Here is an 18106-nt window from a genome sequence, read left to right on the forward strand (position 1 = left end):
AATACATATGCAGGTAAACAACTATAGACTTACATTCTCAAACATGAACTATACAGTAGAGACTAGCATTCCAGGAAGTGAAAATACATTGCAGTGTGCATCTCCATTCCTGAGTAAAGGAGGAACTCCCAACAAAACTGTTGCGTATACCTTGCTAGTGTGGCATATTCCATTGCCTATACCTACAATAGCATGATACACTTAAATAGCAGAATGTTGGACTTGTGATTGCTGCTAAAGGACAATACTATTGTACTAATATTGAGAAAACTATTGGCGTGGAGGAAGAAAGGAGAGAGAGGAAGGGGGAGTCGGGGGCGGAATCCATACATCTACAAAACCATATCATGGAAAATAATGATTTTTAAAAGTTTGACTTTTTTAATCTTCTGGGCTAATAATTGTCTCTAGCGGTGCTGGGCAGGAGCATCAGCATAGCTCCTGGTCAGCCCCAGAAGCCCCAGGGCAGCCAGTACTGTTTGGATTTGGCATTTTGTTTTCACATTCCATCATGTGCATCAACCATCAGTGTGCGTGCCTGAGATATTCAATGCTTTATTTTAAATGTCTGGTTCCTGAACTGCTAGTAAGGAGGAGGATATTGGACTATGGCTTTAAGCAGGCAGGACTTGGATTCAAGAGTGGATTTTAAGACCTGCCTATCCTCACACTGTCTTTGAGGAAATTATCAACTTGTATGCCTCATTTTGTAATCTGTATTTTGGCAATATGAAGATTTACCTCAGGACTGTTATGAAATGTAAATGGAATAAAATTCATTGGAAAAAAATGGCCTGTGCTTAGCATGCGGTAAGCGATTAGGAATGATGGAAATCAAGTTGATGGCGACTCAGTAGATGTTAATAGGAAAGAACCCGACAGTTGAAATTCATCACTGAACCAGGCCTGCCCTTAACCCTGCTCCTGCCCTTAGTTCCCAACCATGCCTGAATTATACATGGCAAGCCAAGGTAGAACGGCTTATGAAGGAGATCCTACCTTCTTACTGTCGTGTTTCCATTTGTAATGGCTTTGTCTTAATCCATTTCTACTTTTCATTGGTTCTGTTTTTGTGTGAACCTTGTTAAGCTGAAGGGCCTGAAGACAGCTTTCCTTTTTTCTTTTTAACTTTTTGCATTGGCACTTTAATTTTATGACGCTCAAACCAGTCAATGAATAAATAAGCATTATACTGAAGCCCAGTGTTCCTTGTCAGCTGTCCAAAGAAGGTGGGACACCTGCCTCAGATCTGAAGACTTCCTGGACGGCAACCTACTCTTTAGCAGCTCTGCTCCATGGAATCTTTTGCAGCAATGAAAATGTTCTTGCAACAGTACCAACAGTGTGGTGGCCACTGGGCGTAGGTGACTGTTGGACATTTGAAATGTGGTTAGTATCAGGAGGCACTGAATTTTAAAATGTTTATTAAGTTTTATAGATTCATTTGAGAGGCAGAGAGATAAAGAAAGAGAGATCTTCTATCTTCTGGTTCACTTCCCAAATACATGAAGTGTCCAGGGTTAGGCACTTGGAAGTCAATCTAGGTCTCATGCCTGGGAGACCAAGTACTTGATCCAGTTATTTGGATGCTGCATGGGCGAGCCAAGCACTTAAGCCATAACCCCATAACCTGCTGCCTTAGAGGGCATCTCTGCGTTAGGCAGAAACTGGAATTGTCAAGCTAGAACTAAAAGCCAAACCTCTGATACAGGATGTGAATATCGCATATGGCGTCTTTTTAAGACTTAGTTATCTATTTAGTTAGTTGCTTACTTATTTATTTATTTGAAAGGCAGAATTGCAGAGAAAGGGACAGACAGACACACACACACAGATCTCCTGTCCTCTCTTCCACTTCCCAGATAGCTTCAATAGTCGGAACTAGACCAGAAAGCATTCAGGAGCCTGGAACTTCCATGAAAGGCAGGGTTAACAAAGACACTCAGAGAGTATAAGAAATGAGAGAAAAAGAAATCTCCCATCAGCCCAGGTAACTTCAACAGCCAGGGCCGAGCCAGGCCGAAGCCAAGAACCTAGAACTTCATTCAGATCTCCTGCTTACGCACCTGTAGCCTAAACATGTGGGCCACCTTCCGCTTTCCCAGTTGCATTAACAAAGAGCTGGCTCAGAAGTGCAGCAGCCCAGACACCAAGCAGGAGCCTGCTACTCCACAGCACCTGCCCTGTGTTAGGCCACTGCACCCGTTGGCAGAGTTTTAAGTTTTAGTCTGTTTATATTGAGATAGCTAAGTGGCCATTGTTTGGGACAACACAGATCTTAGGATAGCATAAACATTGATGTGTTCTCAATATCAAATGACTGATTTTGGAATTAGGTAGAACAGAGAATCTCTTTTTGTTTATTTATTCACAAGGCAAATAATGCCAATTTTTTTTTGAAACTTCAAATAACACTTTATACTTAGTAAAACTAGTCACTCTGTAAAATTCTGGGACTCTGGTAGACATTCATAATTTGAAAATTTAGCCTTTGATCCAGCAATCTGAAGTGTGTTTGTTTCCTCGATTAAATCAAAGCTTTTCATGTAATGAGTGCTCGGTAAAAAATGACGTGTGAATTAGTAAATAGTTTACTCTGCAAAGGATGCACAGTGCACAGATCTAACCCTGTTTCTGATGCAATGATTCACCTCCGTCTGCTTGCCACAGCTCTTCCAACACTGCCTTTTCCTTACCGAGAAGCTTTAATAATGTCAAGCAAAAGTGGGACCAGTCAGTGACACTATGCATTCTTATTTCTCAAGGTAAATTGAAAGAGTGGTCTTTGGTCCTTTATGGCACGTCCGTGCAGCCGTACTCGCCCACCAATGAGTTTCCTAAAGTGGAACGTGTTCGCAACAGCCGTGTGGAAGACCCCACAGAGGACTATGGTGCAGAAGACTATGCGGGTGAGCTGGGTGTTAAGGGACTCACAGCCCAAGGAGAGAGAGCTCAGGCCTCTCCCCCCAATGGGATAGCAGAATATCGTACATGTTCCCCATCGTCTACATATGTCCTTCCACCTTTTCTGTCCCTTTAAATAATTGCCTCTGTGTGTGTCCATGTAGTTAAATAGCCGTATGTACTGTCTTGAGAACCTTAGTGGCCATACAATGATTTCACTATGATGCATTGAATTCACAAACTGATATGTATTGTTTGCTTAGGGTTTTACATCATTTTTTGAATGTTACTATGTATTTGTCTATGTGTCAGGCACCCTGATTTCTTTCTTTAGAATACAGTTACATTTTAATATTTACTGGGTCAAAGAAAAGCATCTGTTTTCGGGCTTGGAAACATCACTACGTCACACAGCGTCTCACTATGAGCAGTTCTGTGTTTGTTGAACTCATTCTTACCAGCAGTGATTGAAAGGAAAAAAGAAAAGCAGGGAAAGAAACAGCATTTTTTTTTTCATTTTCATATCTTTATAAATAAATTTAACCATTTTGCCCTGTAGTTATATCAGTTAAATATAACTATTTTACCCATTTTTGAACCTATTTAAGGCAGCAGTAATTCTTTTACTAATTTCAGGACATGTTGTATGCTCCGACCTTCACATTGCCTCATAATTGCTCAAAGTATAATCCCAGTAACTAGTTGCTTCCCAGATAACATTTTTATGTTGTTTTGTAATACTTTGACAGAAAAAAAAAAAAAGAAGTATTGAAAAGTGGGAATTTACAGCTCCTTTCCCAGAAATTCAGTGTCAGCTAAGTAATCTCGTGGACTTTTTGGTAATCATGTGTTTTATATCATTAATTCTTCTGGAACCTATTTTGGTGTAATTTATAATATATATTATAAATTAAAACTCTGTCTTTGCTTTTCAGATAATGTAACATCATTGTCCAAGTATCTCTTCTCTCTTTAGCTTTGGGTGTATTCTTTGTATATCATATACTCTTGTACCAGGGTTTCTGCTGGTACAACCTTTATTGAAACATGCATTTAATAACTCTCAGAATAACACCAAACACACTATTCCTTGGTGCATTTTTAAAAGATTTATTTATTTGCATTGGAAAGGCACATATACAGAAAGGAGGAGAGACAGAAAGGAAGATCTTCTGTCAGGTGGTTCACTCCCCAAGTGACTTGAACAGCCAGAGCAGCACCAATCCGAAGCCAGGAGCCAGGAGCTTCTTCCAGGTCTCCCATGTAGGTGCAGGGTCCCAGGGCTTTGCGCCGTCCTCGACTACTTTCCCAGGCCACAGTCAGAGAGCTGGTTGGGAAGTAGGGCTGCCAGAATTAGAACTGGCACTCATATGGGAGCCCGGCACTTTTAAGGCAAGGACTTCAGCTACTATGCTATTGTGCTGGGCCCTCCTTGATGCATTTTAATACTGGTAGACCATCTGTATTGCACTTACATGTATATTGCATATGCTTTAGAGTTCATTTGCTAGTGTGGTATAGCCATATCATGTGCAAATTTTTTTGTTGTTTATGTTTTTCTTTCTTGCCTTTCTCCACTGTCCGCTGTGTTTGAGGTGGTCAGCCCTTTGTGATATTGCATATAATGATCAGTAACGTTCCTCCCAATGAAGGACTGCTTACAACTAGAAGTTTAATGTACCTTGACACTCAAAATAGTTTTCCCACAATTTTTAGATTTTGCCCTTAATGTTAAAGACGAAAGTGCTCCACTAATCATTTTCACGGAGTATCTTAGGTATGCGTACAGTTCCTTTTGTTCTAAACAGTGTCCCAGAATTAATAACACACTTGAATAATTAAGACCAGTTGAATAAACCAGATTGTATTCTATTATGTCTTGTTTTGCTTTGAGCTTGTAACGTTACTATTTATTGAGCAACTCGTATGCCATTTTGTCTTCTCTGATAGAAGAAAAACCTAAATAAAACATAATAGTAACCTTTACTCTTTGCCTTATTCATACTTTGATAGTGTTGAGAACCTGAACAAACGGCTATACATCTTTGTGGCTTTCCTGACTTCATCGCTAAAACACTGACATTGGCAGTGTAAAAGAACAAAGGCAATTATTTCACCATTATCTTACAACCTGTAATGCTATACTGCACTGGGGGCAGTTTAAGATCATAAAAGAAACCGGATAGCCTGTGAACCTGCCACACAGCTCCCTTTGGCAAATATCAAAAATAAATGTTTCTCTTTTTTTTCCCCTTGTAAAAATCATCTTGTGAAAATGGAGGGCCACCCATGGCTCCTTTCCTGTTATCACCATCATGGAGCAGCCAGCCTCGCAGGAAGCACAGATGCAATGATAATAACCAGAGCCCCGTATTTTTCATCAATTCTTAGGAACCCAGAGACCTCCCCAGCTGGCTGCACTTCAGCCCTCACACAGCAGAGCTGCTATTCTTCTCATGTACCATGGTAGTTTCCTCAAGTTGTTCTACCTATAGAATTTACCTAAGACTTCAGGGGAAATAAGGAATGCTGTCAAAGGATTCAGCTAATCAGAAACAAACTTCAAGTCTTCATCCCACTGACAGACTGAGGGGTCGCTGCTCCTCCCTGGTGGGCTGCCTCTAAGCAGGAGACCTGAACTGGGTTGCAGGGCATGGGTCTATCTCAACTCTCCCTGCCTAGGATACTGAACAAGTCCTTGTAATTCTTGCAAAATCCATTTTCTCATCAGTACAAGGAAAGAACTTGTCTACTAGGTCTTTTCTAAGTCATTCCACCCCAGTTCTAACTTTTTTATGATTTTATGAGGCAGTAGTTGTAAAACATAATGCCAAGCAGGCATTCAGTAAAACAATTAAGATGGAATGGGCCATCCGCATCCCACATTGGAATGGCTGGGTTTAATTCCTGTTTCTGGCTCCTGATTGAAGATTCTTGTTGATGTATACTTTGGGATGCAAGAAAGTTGATGCCTACCAGCCATGTTGGAGACCTGGATTGAGTTCCTGGCTCCTGACTTCAGCCCTTGGCTGACGCAAGCATTTGGGAAGTTAACCAGCAGACCGGAACCTCTCCCCTGCATCCCATTAGATACACACATACATAGATACCAGTAAGAGAAAGTGCCATTATCACTAAGAAAATCAAGGTTCAACCATAAGTTCTTTTGATGGAGTCAGACTCAAAGCATCTGTTATAGCTGACCTACTGTTTGTATATTTCAATGTTTTGTTATTTATTAAAATTGTATCAATTTTCAGTGAGAAAAAGCTCAAAAATTATGGACTAAAGCTTTAACCGTATAGAAAAAAGAAAAGATGCTTATAAACTTCAGTCATCAGCCTATGCTATTAGAGAGCTTGTCATCAGGCCCAGCACGGTGGCTTAGTGGCTAAATATCTCGCATACACTGGGGTCCTGTGGGGGCACCAGTTCAGATCCCAACTGCTCCATTTCCCATCCAGCTCATTGCTTGTGGCCTGGGAGGGCAATAGAGGATAGCACTAAGCCTTGAGACCCTGCACCCATGTGGAAGACCTGGAGGAAGCTCCTGGCTCTTGGCTCCTGGCTCCTGGCTCCTGGCTTGATCTGCTTAGCTCCAGCTGTTGGGGCCACTTGGGGAGTAAAGCAGTGGACAGGAGACTTTCTCTCTGACTCTCTTTCTTTCTGCAGATCTGCCTGTCCAATAAAAATAAATAAATTGTTTTAAAAAGAAGAAGAAGACAGAAGAAGGAAGGAAAGCAGGAAAGCAAGCTTGTTATCAATCATAATAACTTTGTGGCATATTTTTTGTTACTGCACATTCTTTCTGACAGGCAAATCAGCAACCTCAATCCCCAATCAGGAGTTCTGCAGGCTTGCTTTCTTTTTTCAACTTATACATCATTTCTTTTGTTGAGTTGCCCATTGGCCTTTGGGTAGGATGAAATTTTCAATCCATTATTTGTGCTTGAAGTACCTGCTTTGTAACCCGAGACCAGCTACAGATAAGCTTCTGCCAAATGTCATAATGATATTTTTTTGCTGGCCACAGGATTTCAGAGGTATTCAGTGGTTTTAATGACCTTGGACAAGACAGAAAGTCTGTTCCAGTCATGAAATAACCTTTGTCTTTATTTTTTTGTCAGAAACTTAACTTCTATAAAGTCTATGTTGTTGTTTTTAACCATATTTAATTGTAGTGGCTTTTTCCAGTTTCTATAGCAGCATGGTTCTTTGGAATTCTGAAATAAGTGTTATTTCCCACAAGGCAGCCATATGTGCCTTAAAAATCAGACCCTGAGTGAGATTTACATTCTTGGTACTTGAGCAATTGAGGGTGTTTCCCCACTCCCCACCCCCGCAAAAAAATATCTCAACCATTCATCTCTGGGCTTCAAGCCACATTGACCACTATTTTTTTATAAAGACACTCTAAATGCACACACACAAAAAAGAAAGAAAGAAAAAGAAACTGTATATAGACTCTTAAAAAGTTCAAAGGAAAATGTGTATTATGGAAAAGCCGTGCATGGATTTCAAATGATTTTTGTACCAAAATAAACTGATTTTTTAATCCCGTTTTCCATGAACTTTTAAAAATACCCTCATAAAGCTGCCCTGCTATAGCATTCTGTGTCCACAAGTTGTTGTACTTTCCTTTGGACAGGCCCCTGTGATGCCGAGTGCAGCGAGGTTGGCTGTGATGGCCCAGGACCAGACCACTGCAATGATTGCTTGCACTACTACTACAAACTGAAAAACAACACCAGGTAGGAGAGAAGCCAGCACAGGACCCACAGCATGCCCACTAGTCCCTGCAGGCCCACACCACAGAGTGGACCCAAAGCCCAGCTTCTTCCCATGTTCTCCCAACTGACTGTGTCATTCGCAATGCTGAAAACTACGGCGTTACAACACACAAAATGTGCATGTAGGCTCTGAAATGGCAAGTGTCATTTCCAGCGTTTAGAAGGATGTTGAAGAGGGACCAGCTAGGCATACACTTAATCCTACCCTTCAGATGTTTCTTTCTTTTGACAAATAAAAATTGTATTTATGCTATATAATGTGATGTCCTGACATATGCATAAAGTGTAGAATGACTCAATTGTAGCTATTGAATGCACACATTCTTTCATATATTTGTTGTGATGAAAACCTTCTTTCCTAACTAGTTTCAAGGACATCATCTATTGTCATTAACACTCGTGTGTGTGGTGTGTGATAGCTATCAGGAACTTATCACTCCTTTCTAATTAAAGTTTGTGTCCTTTCAATCCCACTGGTATTCTTTGCCCTAGCTGCCCTCATGAGATTGCCAGTGAGTGGACCAAGCTGAAGCCATCTCCCAATTCCAATGTGTGCGACAGCAAGAAAGCAAAATTGCTGCCCTGCCTCCATGCTCCAACCACGCCAATAGAATGTTCACTTCTCATTCTAAGTCCACAATGGAATGGAAATTCCTTTGGCTAACTCAGTGCCTCTCTCTCTCTTACACTTTGCAAAAACAAAAACAAAAAAATGCCTGATTTGTAATTGGTGTTCAGTAAACATTTGTTGAACAGATAAATAAAGTAAACCTTGTCCTTAAGTTATGGGCAAATAAGGAAATTATTAAAAAGGAATTCCTCGCAAGCAACATACATTTAAATATATTAAGTGGGAAAATCATATGCACCCATCACCCCTGTCCACACTTGCACACTTCAGTGTTTGCGTGATAAAACACACAAAGGCAGAAATAACACGTTATAACACTGACCTCTGCCAGGTTAAGTCATGATTGCCATGTATTCTCTTTCATTCCCCACCACAGCTTCCCTCTGGAGACTCAGTTTCTAGACATCTACCCTCTTCAGAGCTGGATATGAAGTAGGGGATGGGTTTCAACAAGAAATGGCCTCCTTGGCAGAGATGGCATTGTATAACCATGGCTGCCTTGCACCCTGCATGGGAGGAACCCTTGGCAAACAAAATGGGGTCCTACAGAGGTGCCATTGGCACGCTGGTTGGAGACTGACATGGAGGTTGAGACCTGAGTCGTTGGTGACAAGGTGGTCTCTCTTCTTCTCCCCCGACACAGGATCTGTGTCTCCAGCTGCCCCCCTGGCCACTACCATGCGGATAAGAAGCGCTGCCGGAAGTGTGCTCCCAACTGTGAGTCCTGCTTTGGAAGCCATGGTGACCAGTGCCTGTCCTGTAAATACGGATACTTCCTGAATGAAGACACCAGCAGCTGTGTTACTCACTGTCCCGATGGGTCGTATCAGGACACCAGTGAGTTGATTTTAAATATTTGGGGTTTAGAGAAGAAATGTGGGATTTTCGTTTGAAAAGGAAGGATAGTCCTGCTTTATGAAATCTGGACTTGCCTAATATCAGGCAGGATCCGGCCCATTTATTTTAAGAAGGCTTGAATACACATGCCTGTGACTAAGTTTGTCAGCAGATCTGCTACACCGCCCCTAGAGTCAGTGATTTGCTAAAAGTCACATGACTATGGATATAGCTGTAATCCTGTTCTCACCATTGGGATTTATCACAGCTAAAGAATACTAAATAAAATCAGCAAAGGCTAAAACGCACATGGGACGAGTTCCAGAGGAAACCAGACTCAAACTCCCTAGAGTCTGTCCCTCCGTTAAATGTGTTTGATTCTCCCAGCACCATGTATGGAATAGTGTCTACCAAGGGGCATTATTAGAAAGTCAGCACCCACAGTTGTTACTGGGCACTGTCTCAGGGAGGGTGGTGCCTCCTACCTGCCGTGGACTAAGATTCCAAACTCCTGCAAGGGAGGCAGGAGTCGATCAGTAACCATATTGTTTGTACAAACTGTAGACGCTCTGCTCAAAATCCAAGTTCCCAGCGGCCAGCCGTGGGTCTGCCTTATGAATCAGATTTGCAGAGGACAGCAGTTGAGCCTGCTGTTTCCTGGACACTAACTGAACAGATCTGTAAAGTATCAAAGAGCAAATTTTAAAAATGTTAAAAGAAAATAAAACTTTCTGGCCAGCGTAGAAGAAATGGGTGCCAAGAAATATTTAACTCATTCATGAGGGAACATACAAGGTGACAGGTGTTTTCAAAGATGATGAGATGCTATAGTCCATTAGGAAAGGGGAAAAAAATGAAATGTTTTGGCAAAATCGGAAGCAAAGTTGTGTAATTTTTTTACATGATATGCTAACCAGAATTTGGGAGGATTTTTTTTTTCTAATTAAAATTATATGCAGTTTCACCAAGCAAAATATCTTTGCATTGACATAATCTCACAGAGTTTAGGTTGTCATTGGTGAATGGACAAAGGCCCCATTGCCCTAGGGAATCCCAGAGTCTTTAGGAAAACCTGTTAGCGAGTGTTCCAGTGTGACCTTGAAAAGGGCTGCCAAATATTTCCTTCATTTCTAGGTTTTAGGTACCAAGGTTCTATACCTAGGCTATATAATGCTAAAACTTCATGTTTCTTATAGCACAAGAAAAAAGAGAAGCCCCAAGTTTAAAGGAACAATAATTTTTTTTTTAAATACAGGAATCAACAAGAATTCTGAAATGCAGATTCTTACTTCAGAAACAAAATTCTGTCTTAACTCCATAGCAGGCACTTCACCATGGAGCAGATGGGGCCTTTCAGCCCTCAGCGAAGCAATGGTTAGGGATGCCCCTGTGGTTTCTGTTGTCACCCAAATATGGACTATTGCCTATCAGTCAGTTGGTGGAAAACAGCGAAACTTGGAGAGGGAGAGAGTATGAGATAGATACACAGATGTGAGCATATGAGAAGTGCAGAGTCAAAACTGTAGCAAAAAGGCTGAGCCTTGGAAAAGGAGTTTGGTTCTAGAACTTTGTATAATAGGATCAAGATAATTGCCAGAGCTGATTCTTTCTGAGAGCCTGGGAGGTGGATAATTAAGGAAGGCTGTTCAAACAATGACCTCAGCTATGACACAGTGTTAATGCAGTGCTCCGCAGGGCTCTCTGCTTCACCCGTTGCCTTCAGATCTGCTGCCAGGTGCGGTCCTCTCTAGGACACAGTGAGGAAGACCATAGGAGAGTGATCTAAGGGTTTTAAGGGCCTCGTATTTCACCTCGAGGGACTCAGATCTGATCCAGCAGGCCCTTGTAAGGTCCTTCGCTGTGAAAGATCAGCAGCATTTACAGAGCAGATGGAAGAAAACCCATACACAAAGCCTCCTTCCGTCCTATCTGTTGACGTGTGGATATCATTAACTCACACATCACAAGGTACCAAGTCTCCAGCAACATGTGTTACCTTAGATAAAATACCTTTCTTAGAATTCCAAGTCAGTATTTTTTCATGATATGACAAACCACGATTTTGCCACTTTTTTTCTGATGTGGATCTCACCTTAGCATTAAACAGCAAAGTCAGTGTTCATGCTTTTCATCCAGAACAAAAATACAGTGTGTGAATCAGGGAGCCCAGCTGGTTGCAGATGCTTCTATTCTGTAATGGAGCCTCAGCTCCAGCTTCTACTCCATTTTCCTGCTATTGCAGCCTCTGAGAGGCAGCAGTGACGTCTTGGATTGAGTCCCCACCTCCCACGTGAGAAATGTGGGCTGTGGTCCTTATTCCCAGCTTTAGCCAGAGCCAGCCTTGGCAGATGTGGACTGCTGGGGAGTGAGCCAGCAGTTAGCTCTCCATCTCTGTCTCTCTCTTCTCAGCCTCTAGCTGTCTGCCTCTTACATAAAATTAGATTAGATACTATCTAAAATACAACATTTGGGCAAGCATCGTGTGGGATGGCAAGTTAAGCCACCACTTAGAATTCCCCCACCCCTCATGGGAGTGCCACTCCTACATATCCATTCCTGATTCCAGCCAGTGGACCTGGGAGAAGCAGCAACTGGTGGCTTAATTACTTGAGGCCCTATAATCATTTTAGGAGACAAAGACAGAATTTCAGATTTCCAGTGTTAGCCTGGCCATGCCTGACTTTTAACAAGTGTTTTCAAGATGACCCAGAAGATGAAATATCTCCCATCTTTCTTCCCCCCTTTCTCTCTCACTCTGCCTTTTAGATGAATACTCTTTTGTAAAGGGTTTTTTTTTTTTCATTCATTTGAAAAGCAAAGTGACAGAGAGTCAAAGACACAGAGAGAGAATCGTTCTCTGGTTTACTCCCCAAATGATCACAATGGCCAGGACTAGACAAGGACAAAATAAAGAGCCCGAAGCTCCTTCCAGGTCTCCCGTGTGGGTGCAGGGACCAAAGCACTTGGGTCTTCCACTGCTCTCCCAGGCACATTAACAGGCAGCTGGCTCAGAAGTGGAGCAATTGGGATTACAACCAGCACCTCTATGGGATGCCAGCACCAGAGGTGGCAGCTTAACACACGATGCCACAGTGCCAACCCCCATAAATACATGTTGAAAAATAGTGTCTGAATCAACTCCACAACAGCTATAAAGTTAAAGACGTGTAGTAGTTTATGTACAAAAAAATAGATAATGCTTACCTGACAGTCATCCGAGTTATCAGGATGCCTAAGTGATTGATCTTCGTTGTTGGAAGTCGGGAAACCCTGCTTAGAACAGAGAGTAAGAAAAGGACAAGAAGACTATAAACTCCTCAGGAAAAATACACGGGCTGCAGTTCTTTGGTCTGCAAACTGGCAGAGCAGTTTCCCAGTAGTGTAAATTTTTGTTGGTATTTGGTTTGCTGAGAAGTGAGAACAGATGATGATTCTGGGGTTTTTCCTGCAGCTGTTAAGGCCAGGAGTATTACAGCATCCATTAGCAAATATTAAAACATCATCAGTTGAGCAGCTGACTTACCATTTTCTTGTCTTTAACAGAGAAAAATCTTTGCCGAAAATGCAGTGAAAATTGCAAGACGTGTACGGAACCCCATAGCTGTACAGGATGTAGGGATGGATTAAGGTAAGAAATTGAAAGATTTCATCAAGTCCCGGGAACTTGTTAATATGCAGGAAAGTATGATAGATAAATAGATGGATAGATATAGACATACATCCATATATATATATATATATGTGAATATATATATATGACTGTGAGGGTTGATTGCCCTTGATTTGACTCCCATTCATACACTTGATTTCTATTTGCATTATCTTTGCCATTACATATGAAAAATTGGTTCATATCTTGGCTGAAGAAGGGATATAACTAAATACATTCTCTGTACAAAAGATGGCTCTGACACAAATCTGTAAATATGACCATTTCAGAGGCATTCTTTGTGCTTTTTGACACACATTGTGCCAGAAAAGAATGACTCTGCAAGTAATGCAAATGAATTATTGATTCATTCCCTGGATGGTTGGAAATTATTTCCTTATCTTTATTATTTCTCTTCCACATACCCAATCATTGTCTTATCTTGGTTCTCAGGCTTGGTTCCATTCTGCTGTGGCGTGTGGATAGCTTTAACATCAGGAGATACTTTGCTTGAACAGGTGTCTGGGTGTTACTGAAATGGAATAGTGTGTGGATTGCACGAGCACAACGTGCAACTCCAATGAACCAGCCACGTGTTGACTCCAACGGAGGCCAGTCCGTCCTCCCTTACCTTATATCACATTCTGGTGGCGTATCACATCTCAGTTCAGATAATAACTTCTGAGAACCATTAGATCTCTATTGAGATTTTTTTATTTATGTTAAGAAAATAATTTTTTACATAACCCTGTTCCTCTAAGCCTTTAAAAAATTTTTTTTCCAAATCAAATGCCAGCTTTTCAAAATTTAGACTTCAATTGGTTAAAGTGAAGCAAAGTTCAGTATTCTGTCATGTGGCCACACTAGGCACATTTTAAGGACTCAGTAGCCATTTTAGAACCTATGCAGCCAGGCCTAACCTAGCAAGTTTGTCAAGGAAGAAACAGAGATGTTTATGGTCCCAGGCTCATGAGCCTCCCAGTACCTATATTTTGGAAGCGTCTGTTATATTCCCTCCTTGATTCCTTCCTCACACAGTGCAACTTCTGTCTCCCTTTGAATAGGTGCTCAGAAGCATTGTCCTTTATTAGAAAAACTGGGCAGATTTTTTTTTTAACTTCGATAAGAGTTTTCTGCTCCTTATTTCCTACCATAAAAAAGCTGTGTTTGATGAAATCTCTCCCATCCCATTCTTTTTAGTACTAAAAAAATGAAAAGGGTTTTCTTTTACTGGCTTTTAGATGGCATCTTTCTCGTATAGGGATGAGGTAACTTTTCATTTATTCAGCCTGCAGCTTCCTTGAGGCTTCTTGCTTTTTCCTACGGGTTTCTAGAATTCTAGAATTGGCCATGTTGCTCCAAAAGACCTGTAAATTTTTATCCAGGTTTAAGCCAAGAAGAAATGGAAAAAATCTCTGTGTAAGTCCAGGGTGAAATCAATGAAAAATGCCAGCAGGGATCGATTGAGCTTCTTTCTCTTATCTCTTTCGCTTCACACTTTCCGAATTTTATGAATGTGCACACAAAAAATTAAATTTGAATTTTAAAGTAGATATGATCCATTTATGAAGCTGCCAACGAAGACATCACCTAAAACAATACTAGGAATTTAAGGAATGAAGCTCATTTAACGTTGTGGTTCAAATGTATAGCTTTTGGTATCATCGATTTCGCTTTGCAAAGGTGCAGTTCCTCTCCATGTCTCCAATCATACCTGTTATTCAGCAAGAAGTATATTAAATATTGTAAATTTGATCTGTTTAAGAATCTGAAGGCTAAGAAAGCTGACAAATTCAGGAAGAAAAAAAATGCAGCTGCCACCACTGGCATTCTGGTGTCTAATCGGATACTGACTCATAGTTCCACCTAGAAAAAGAGAAATGCAGATTATGTCATACAGTATCCGTAATTTCTAGAAACACAAAATAATAATATAACTATAAACAATTGAGATGTTAGGATAAGCAGCCATACAGGTGGTTGATCTTGCTAACTTCCTCGTCTCAGTGTTGAAAATGAGTGGATCCCAGAGTGGAGGCAAGGTGGGCCTTTGCCTTTGCAGCTATGCCAATACTTGGGGTACCACATTGCCTGTTAGTGTCTGCATTGAAGTCCCAGCTCTGCTCCCAGTCCTAGCTTCCTGCTGATGCACATCCTGAGACACAGCAGGTAGCTCAAGTACATTGGTACCTTTCGCCCATGTGGGAGACCCAGCTTAACTTCCAGCCTCCTGGCTTCAACCTGACCCTGCCCTAGCTATTGTGAGCATTTGGGGAGTAAATCAGCAGATGAATTCCATTCACTCATGTGTTCATCTTTCTCTGTCTCTCTCTTTGCCTCTCAAATAAATAAAAATAATTCTTTAAATGGAAGCAAAGGCGTATTAAAATTTTGCTCCAAAACTAAGCTTTCCTTGTATTTCTCTGTCTATTCTATTTTGTTTTTTTTTTTTTGATCTCCAGAACCTATGAAACTGTGTCACATAATGCAACATCATTAAAAAAAAGAAAGAAAGAAAAAAACCCAAAACTAAAAAACGCTGCTACTCATATGCAGCGTATGAGGTGGGGATAAGAAAAAGTGTGACTTTTATTCTGTCATGGTTTGCTTTACCAGGTATTCCTGCTGTCTTTGGAGTCCTGAAATGAACTCCAATTTGCAGTTTGTTGTGGTTGGTCTGTTTACTAGAGAATAACCAGGCATAGTGAATGGATTTAAGAGAATATGTCTGTACTGTAGACATCATTACAGGCACAAAGAAGCATTAAGGGCACCCAAGCAGTTTCGGGGAGGGGCGGGGAGAACAGGGGAGAACAGTGGCTGTTTCCCAAGCTTTGAAGCTTTGCCAAACCCACTGATCCTTAAAGGAAACTAGATTTGTTGCACATGGCATGTGGGGGTCATGGCCACTTTGTCTCAATTGCCACAGGGTGTTTACACACTGTCTTTGCTTCCAGCCTGCAGGGAACCCGGTGTACTGTCACCTGTCAAGATGGACACTACTTCAACGGTCAAGACTGCCAGCCCTGCCACCGCTTCTGTGCCACCTGTGCCGGTAACCACTCCCTGGGCCTTTAGTTTTTGCTCTGGTTCCGGGTGTGTGTGTGTGTGTGTGGTTTTGGTTTCCGTACACACAGCTCCCTGTAAAATAAATGCTAGAAGGGCTGGTTTCCCTTTTGATAAGCAGGCACGTATTCTCCTTGAAAGTCCCACCATCATCAGCATCCTGTCCTCACTGAGAAAATTACACATCCTAGTGTTAACTCTTTTTAAAGAGAGCAGATGTTTTGAACAAATTGGTTTGATTTAAAATGGGAGAGTTTTTTCTTTCTTTCTTTACGTCCCAAAGAGAGTATGAAAAACACAAAGGTTAAATTATTATTCTCGTAATTGTAACTGATGAATGTCGTTTTCAAAGGAAGAAAGATGTACGATGCCTGCTGAGGCTTTGTCTCTGTCCCCCGACATTTGCCTTACCTTTAAGGGGCGGGAGCTGACGGGTGCACCAGCTGCATCGAGGGCTACTTCATGGAGGATGGCCGATGCGTACAGACCTGTAGTATCAGCCATTACTTTGACCACGCTTCAGAGAATGGGCAGAAATCCTGCAAAAGGTAAGTGGATCAGCCCCTTCAGCCTGGGCAGTTGGCACCTGGGCTCCTCCCTATGACTACCTTCATAAACAATGAGAAACAAAGATTTTGTTTTTTAATTTTTAGTTTTCATGAAATAGTTCCATAGGCTCTGGGATCTTCCCCATCCACCCTCCCCTTCTTACCCTCCCCCTTGACTGTTTCCACCTGTATTATTACAGTAGCATAGTCCTTCAGCTCAGTGCTAAGTTCATCATTCTATTTAAGTGTATCATGACATTGTAGGTATGCACAGTGGTGGCTAGAGAACATCGTGTTCAGTGAAAATCAAGCAAATTCAAAGGGTAAATGTCATATTTCTCTCTGCTAAAAAGCAACCTCCATGCGAAATGCAACATTAATAGAAATATAGATGAACGCATATTCATCTAGAGGAGATGTGTCAGGAAGACTAACATACTGAGAAGTGACGATCCAGTGCAGTGTGCATCTCTGGAATGCAAGATAGACTGTCAATGAAACTGTTAAATGTACATTGAAACAAATAATTTTAATGATAAAACTAGGAGAATCAAAGGAAGACACCGTGTATCTTAGACTAATTTATTTTTGACCCTTTATTTCTTTTTTTAGCCTAGGAGCACATTAGCATCTTCAGAGTGCTATTTCTGTCCCATGCACAATCTGTGCTTCGTATCTCCCTGCTGGTTTTTCCTTAGCGTTACCAAACTTGAAAGTTCTTGTACCAAAAAAAAGATTGTTACGTCATCTTCAGTATGAGAATTAAATTTAAGATCTTAAGTGGTTGGTAGTAAGCATACTTTCTGTTGGGCATAGTGTCTGAGTGGATAAAACAACGTACCTTCTCCTCTAGATGTGATACAAGCTGTTTGACGTGCAATGGCCCAGGGTTCAAGAACTGTACAAGCTGCCCCAGTGGGTATCTGTTAGACTTAGGAACGTGTCAGATGGGAGCCATCTGCAAGGATGGTAAGTACAGCTGCTGGTTTGATCTCTGAGCCAACTGTGAGTTTTCTCTGCATTAAGGTCTGATAATTTACAGATTTAAAGAAAAAATGGAAGGAAGGAAGGCAGAAACTAGCAAGCGTGCATCTTACAGGACATATCCAATATCTTGTGGGCATTCATTTGCATCCTTAATCATTTTATTTTTAAATGTAAGACTAAATAAGTCACCTGGCCAAGACAGTTTTGATTCAGTTCTCTTCACAAATAAGCTATTTTTACAACAGTTTTGGGTTCATCGCAAAATTGAACAAAAAACAGCTACCCAGCAAATATGGGTTACTTCCCCTAGCACCAACAGCTTGCAGCAGAGTGAGACATTTATTGCAATCAGTGACCTTAGACGGACAGATTAACACTCAGGCCATAGTTTACCTTAAAGTTCCATGCATTTGAATAAATGCTTAGCGATGTATAGTGAAGTAAATCCACCAACATATCATGGAGCAACGCACCTTCACCACCGTAAAAACGTTGCATTCTCTGCTCATTCGTTCCTCTTTCTCCCTGACCCTGACAGCCACTGATTTTTTTTCTTACTGTCTGTAAATTTGTCTTTTGTAGAATCCCACGTAGTTGGAATCTTATCGTGCATAACCTTTTCTAGTTAATTTCTAATGCATTTCTTTTTAGATTATATTTTTGGCAGCATGTGCTTTTTAGTATATTTTAATGC

General features: G+C 41.2%; 1 protein-coding gene across 2 annotated transcripts in view; it reads left to right on the forward strand.

Moving 5' to 3' along the window:
- Positions 1–18106, forward strand: part of PCSK5 (proprotein convertase subtilisin/kexin type 5) — a 288359-nt gene that overhangs the window by 189518 nt on the left and 80735 nt on the right. For both annotated transcript variants that reach the window (XM_040988776.1, XM_040988775.1), the window contains exons 14-20: positions 2766–2909; positions 7553–7655; positions 8969–9162; positions 12706–12790; positions 15769–15866; positions 16296–16425; positions 17279–17394. In XM_040988776.1, coding sequence (XP_040844710.1) covers positions 2766–2909; positions 7553–7655; positions 8969–9162; positions 12706–12790; positions 15769–15866; positions 16296–16425; positions 17279–17394 — 870 coding nt within the window. The remainder of the gene's footprint in view (positions 1–2765; positions 2910–7552; positions 7656–8968; positions 9163–12705; positions 12791–15768; positions 15867–16295; positions 16426–17278; positions 17395–18106) is intronic.

Source organism: Ochotona curzoniae, unplaced genomic scaffold (genome assembly GCF_017591425.1).
Source record: "Ochotona curzoniae isolate NIBS_2020 unplaced genomic scaffold, NIBS_Ocur_1.0 contig_50, whole genome shotgun sequence".
NCBI lineage: Eukaryota > Metazoa > Chordata > Mammalia > Lagomorpha > Ochotonidae > Ochotona > Ochotona curzoniae.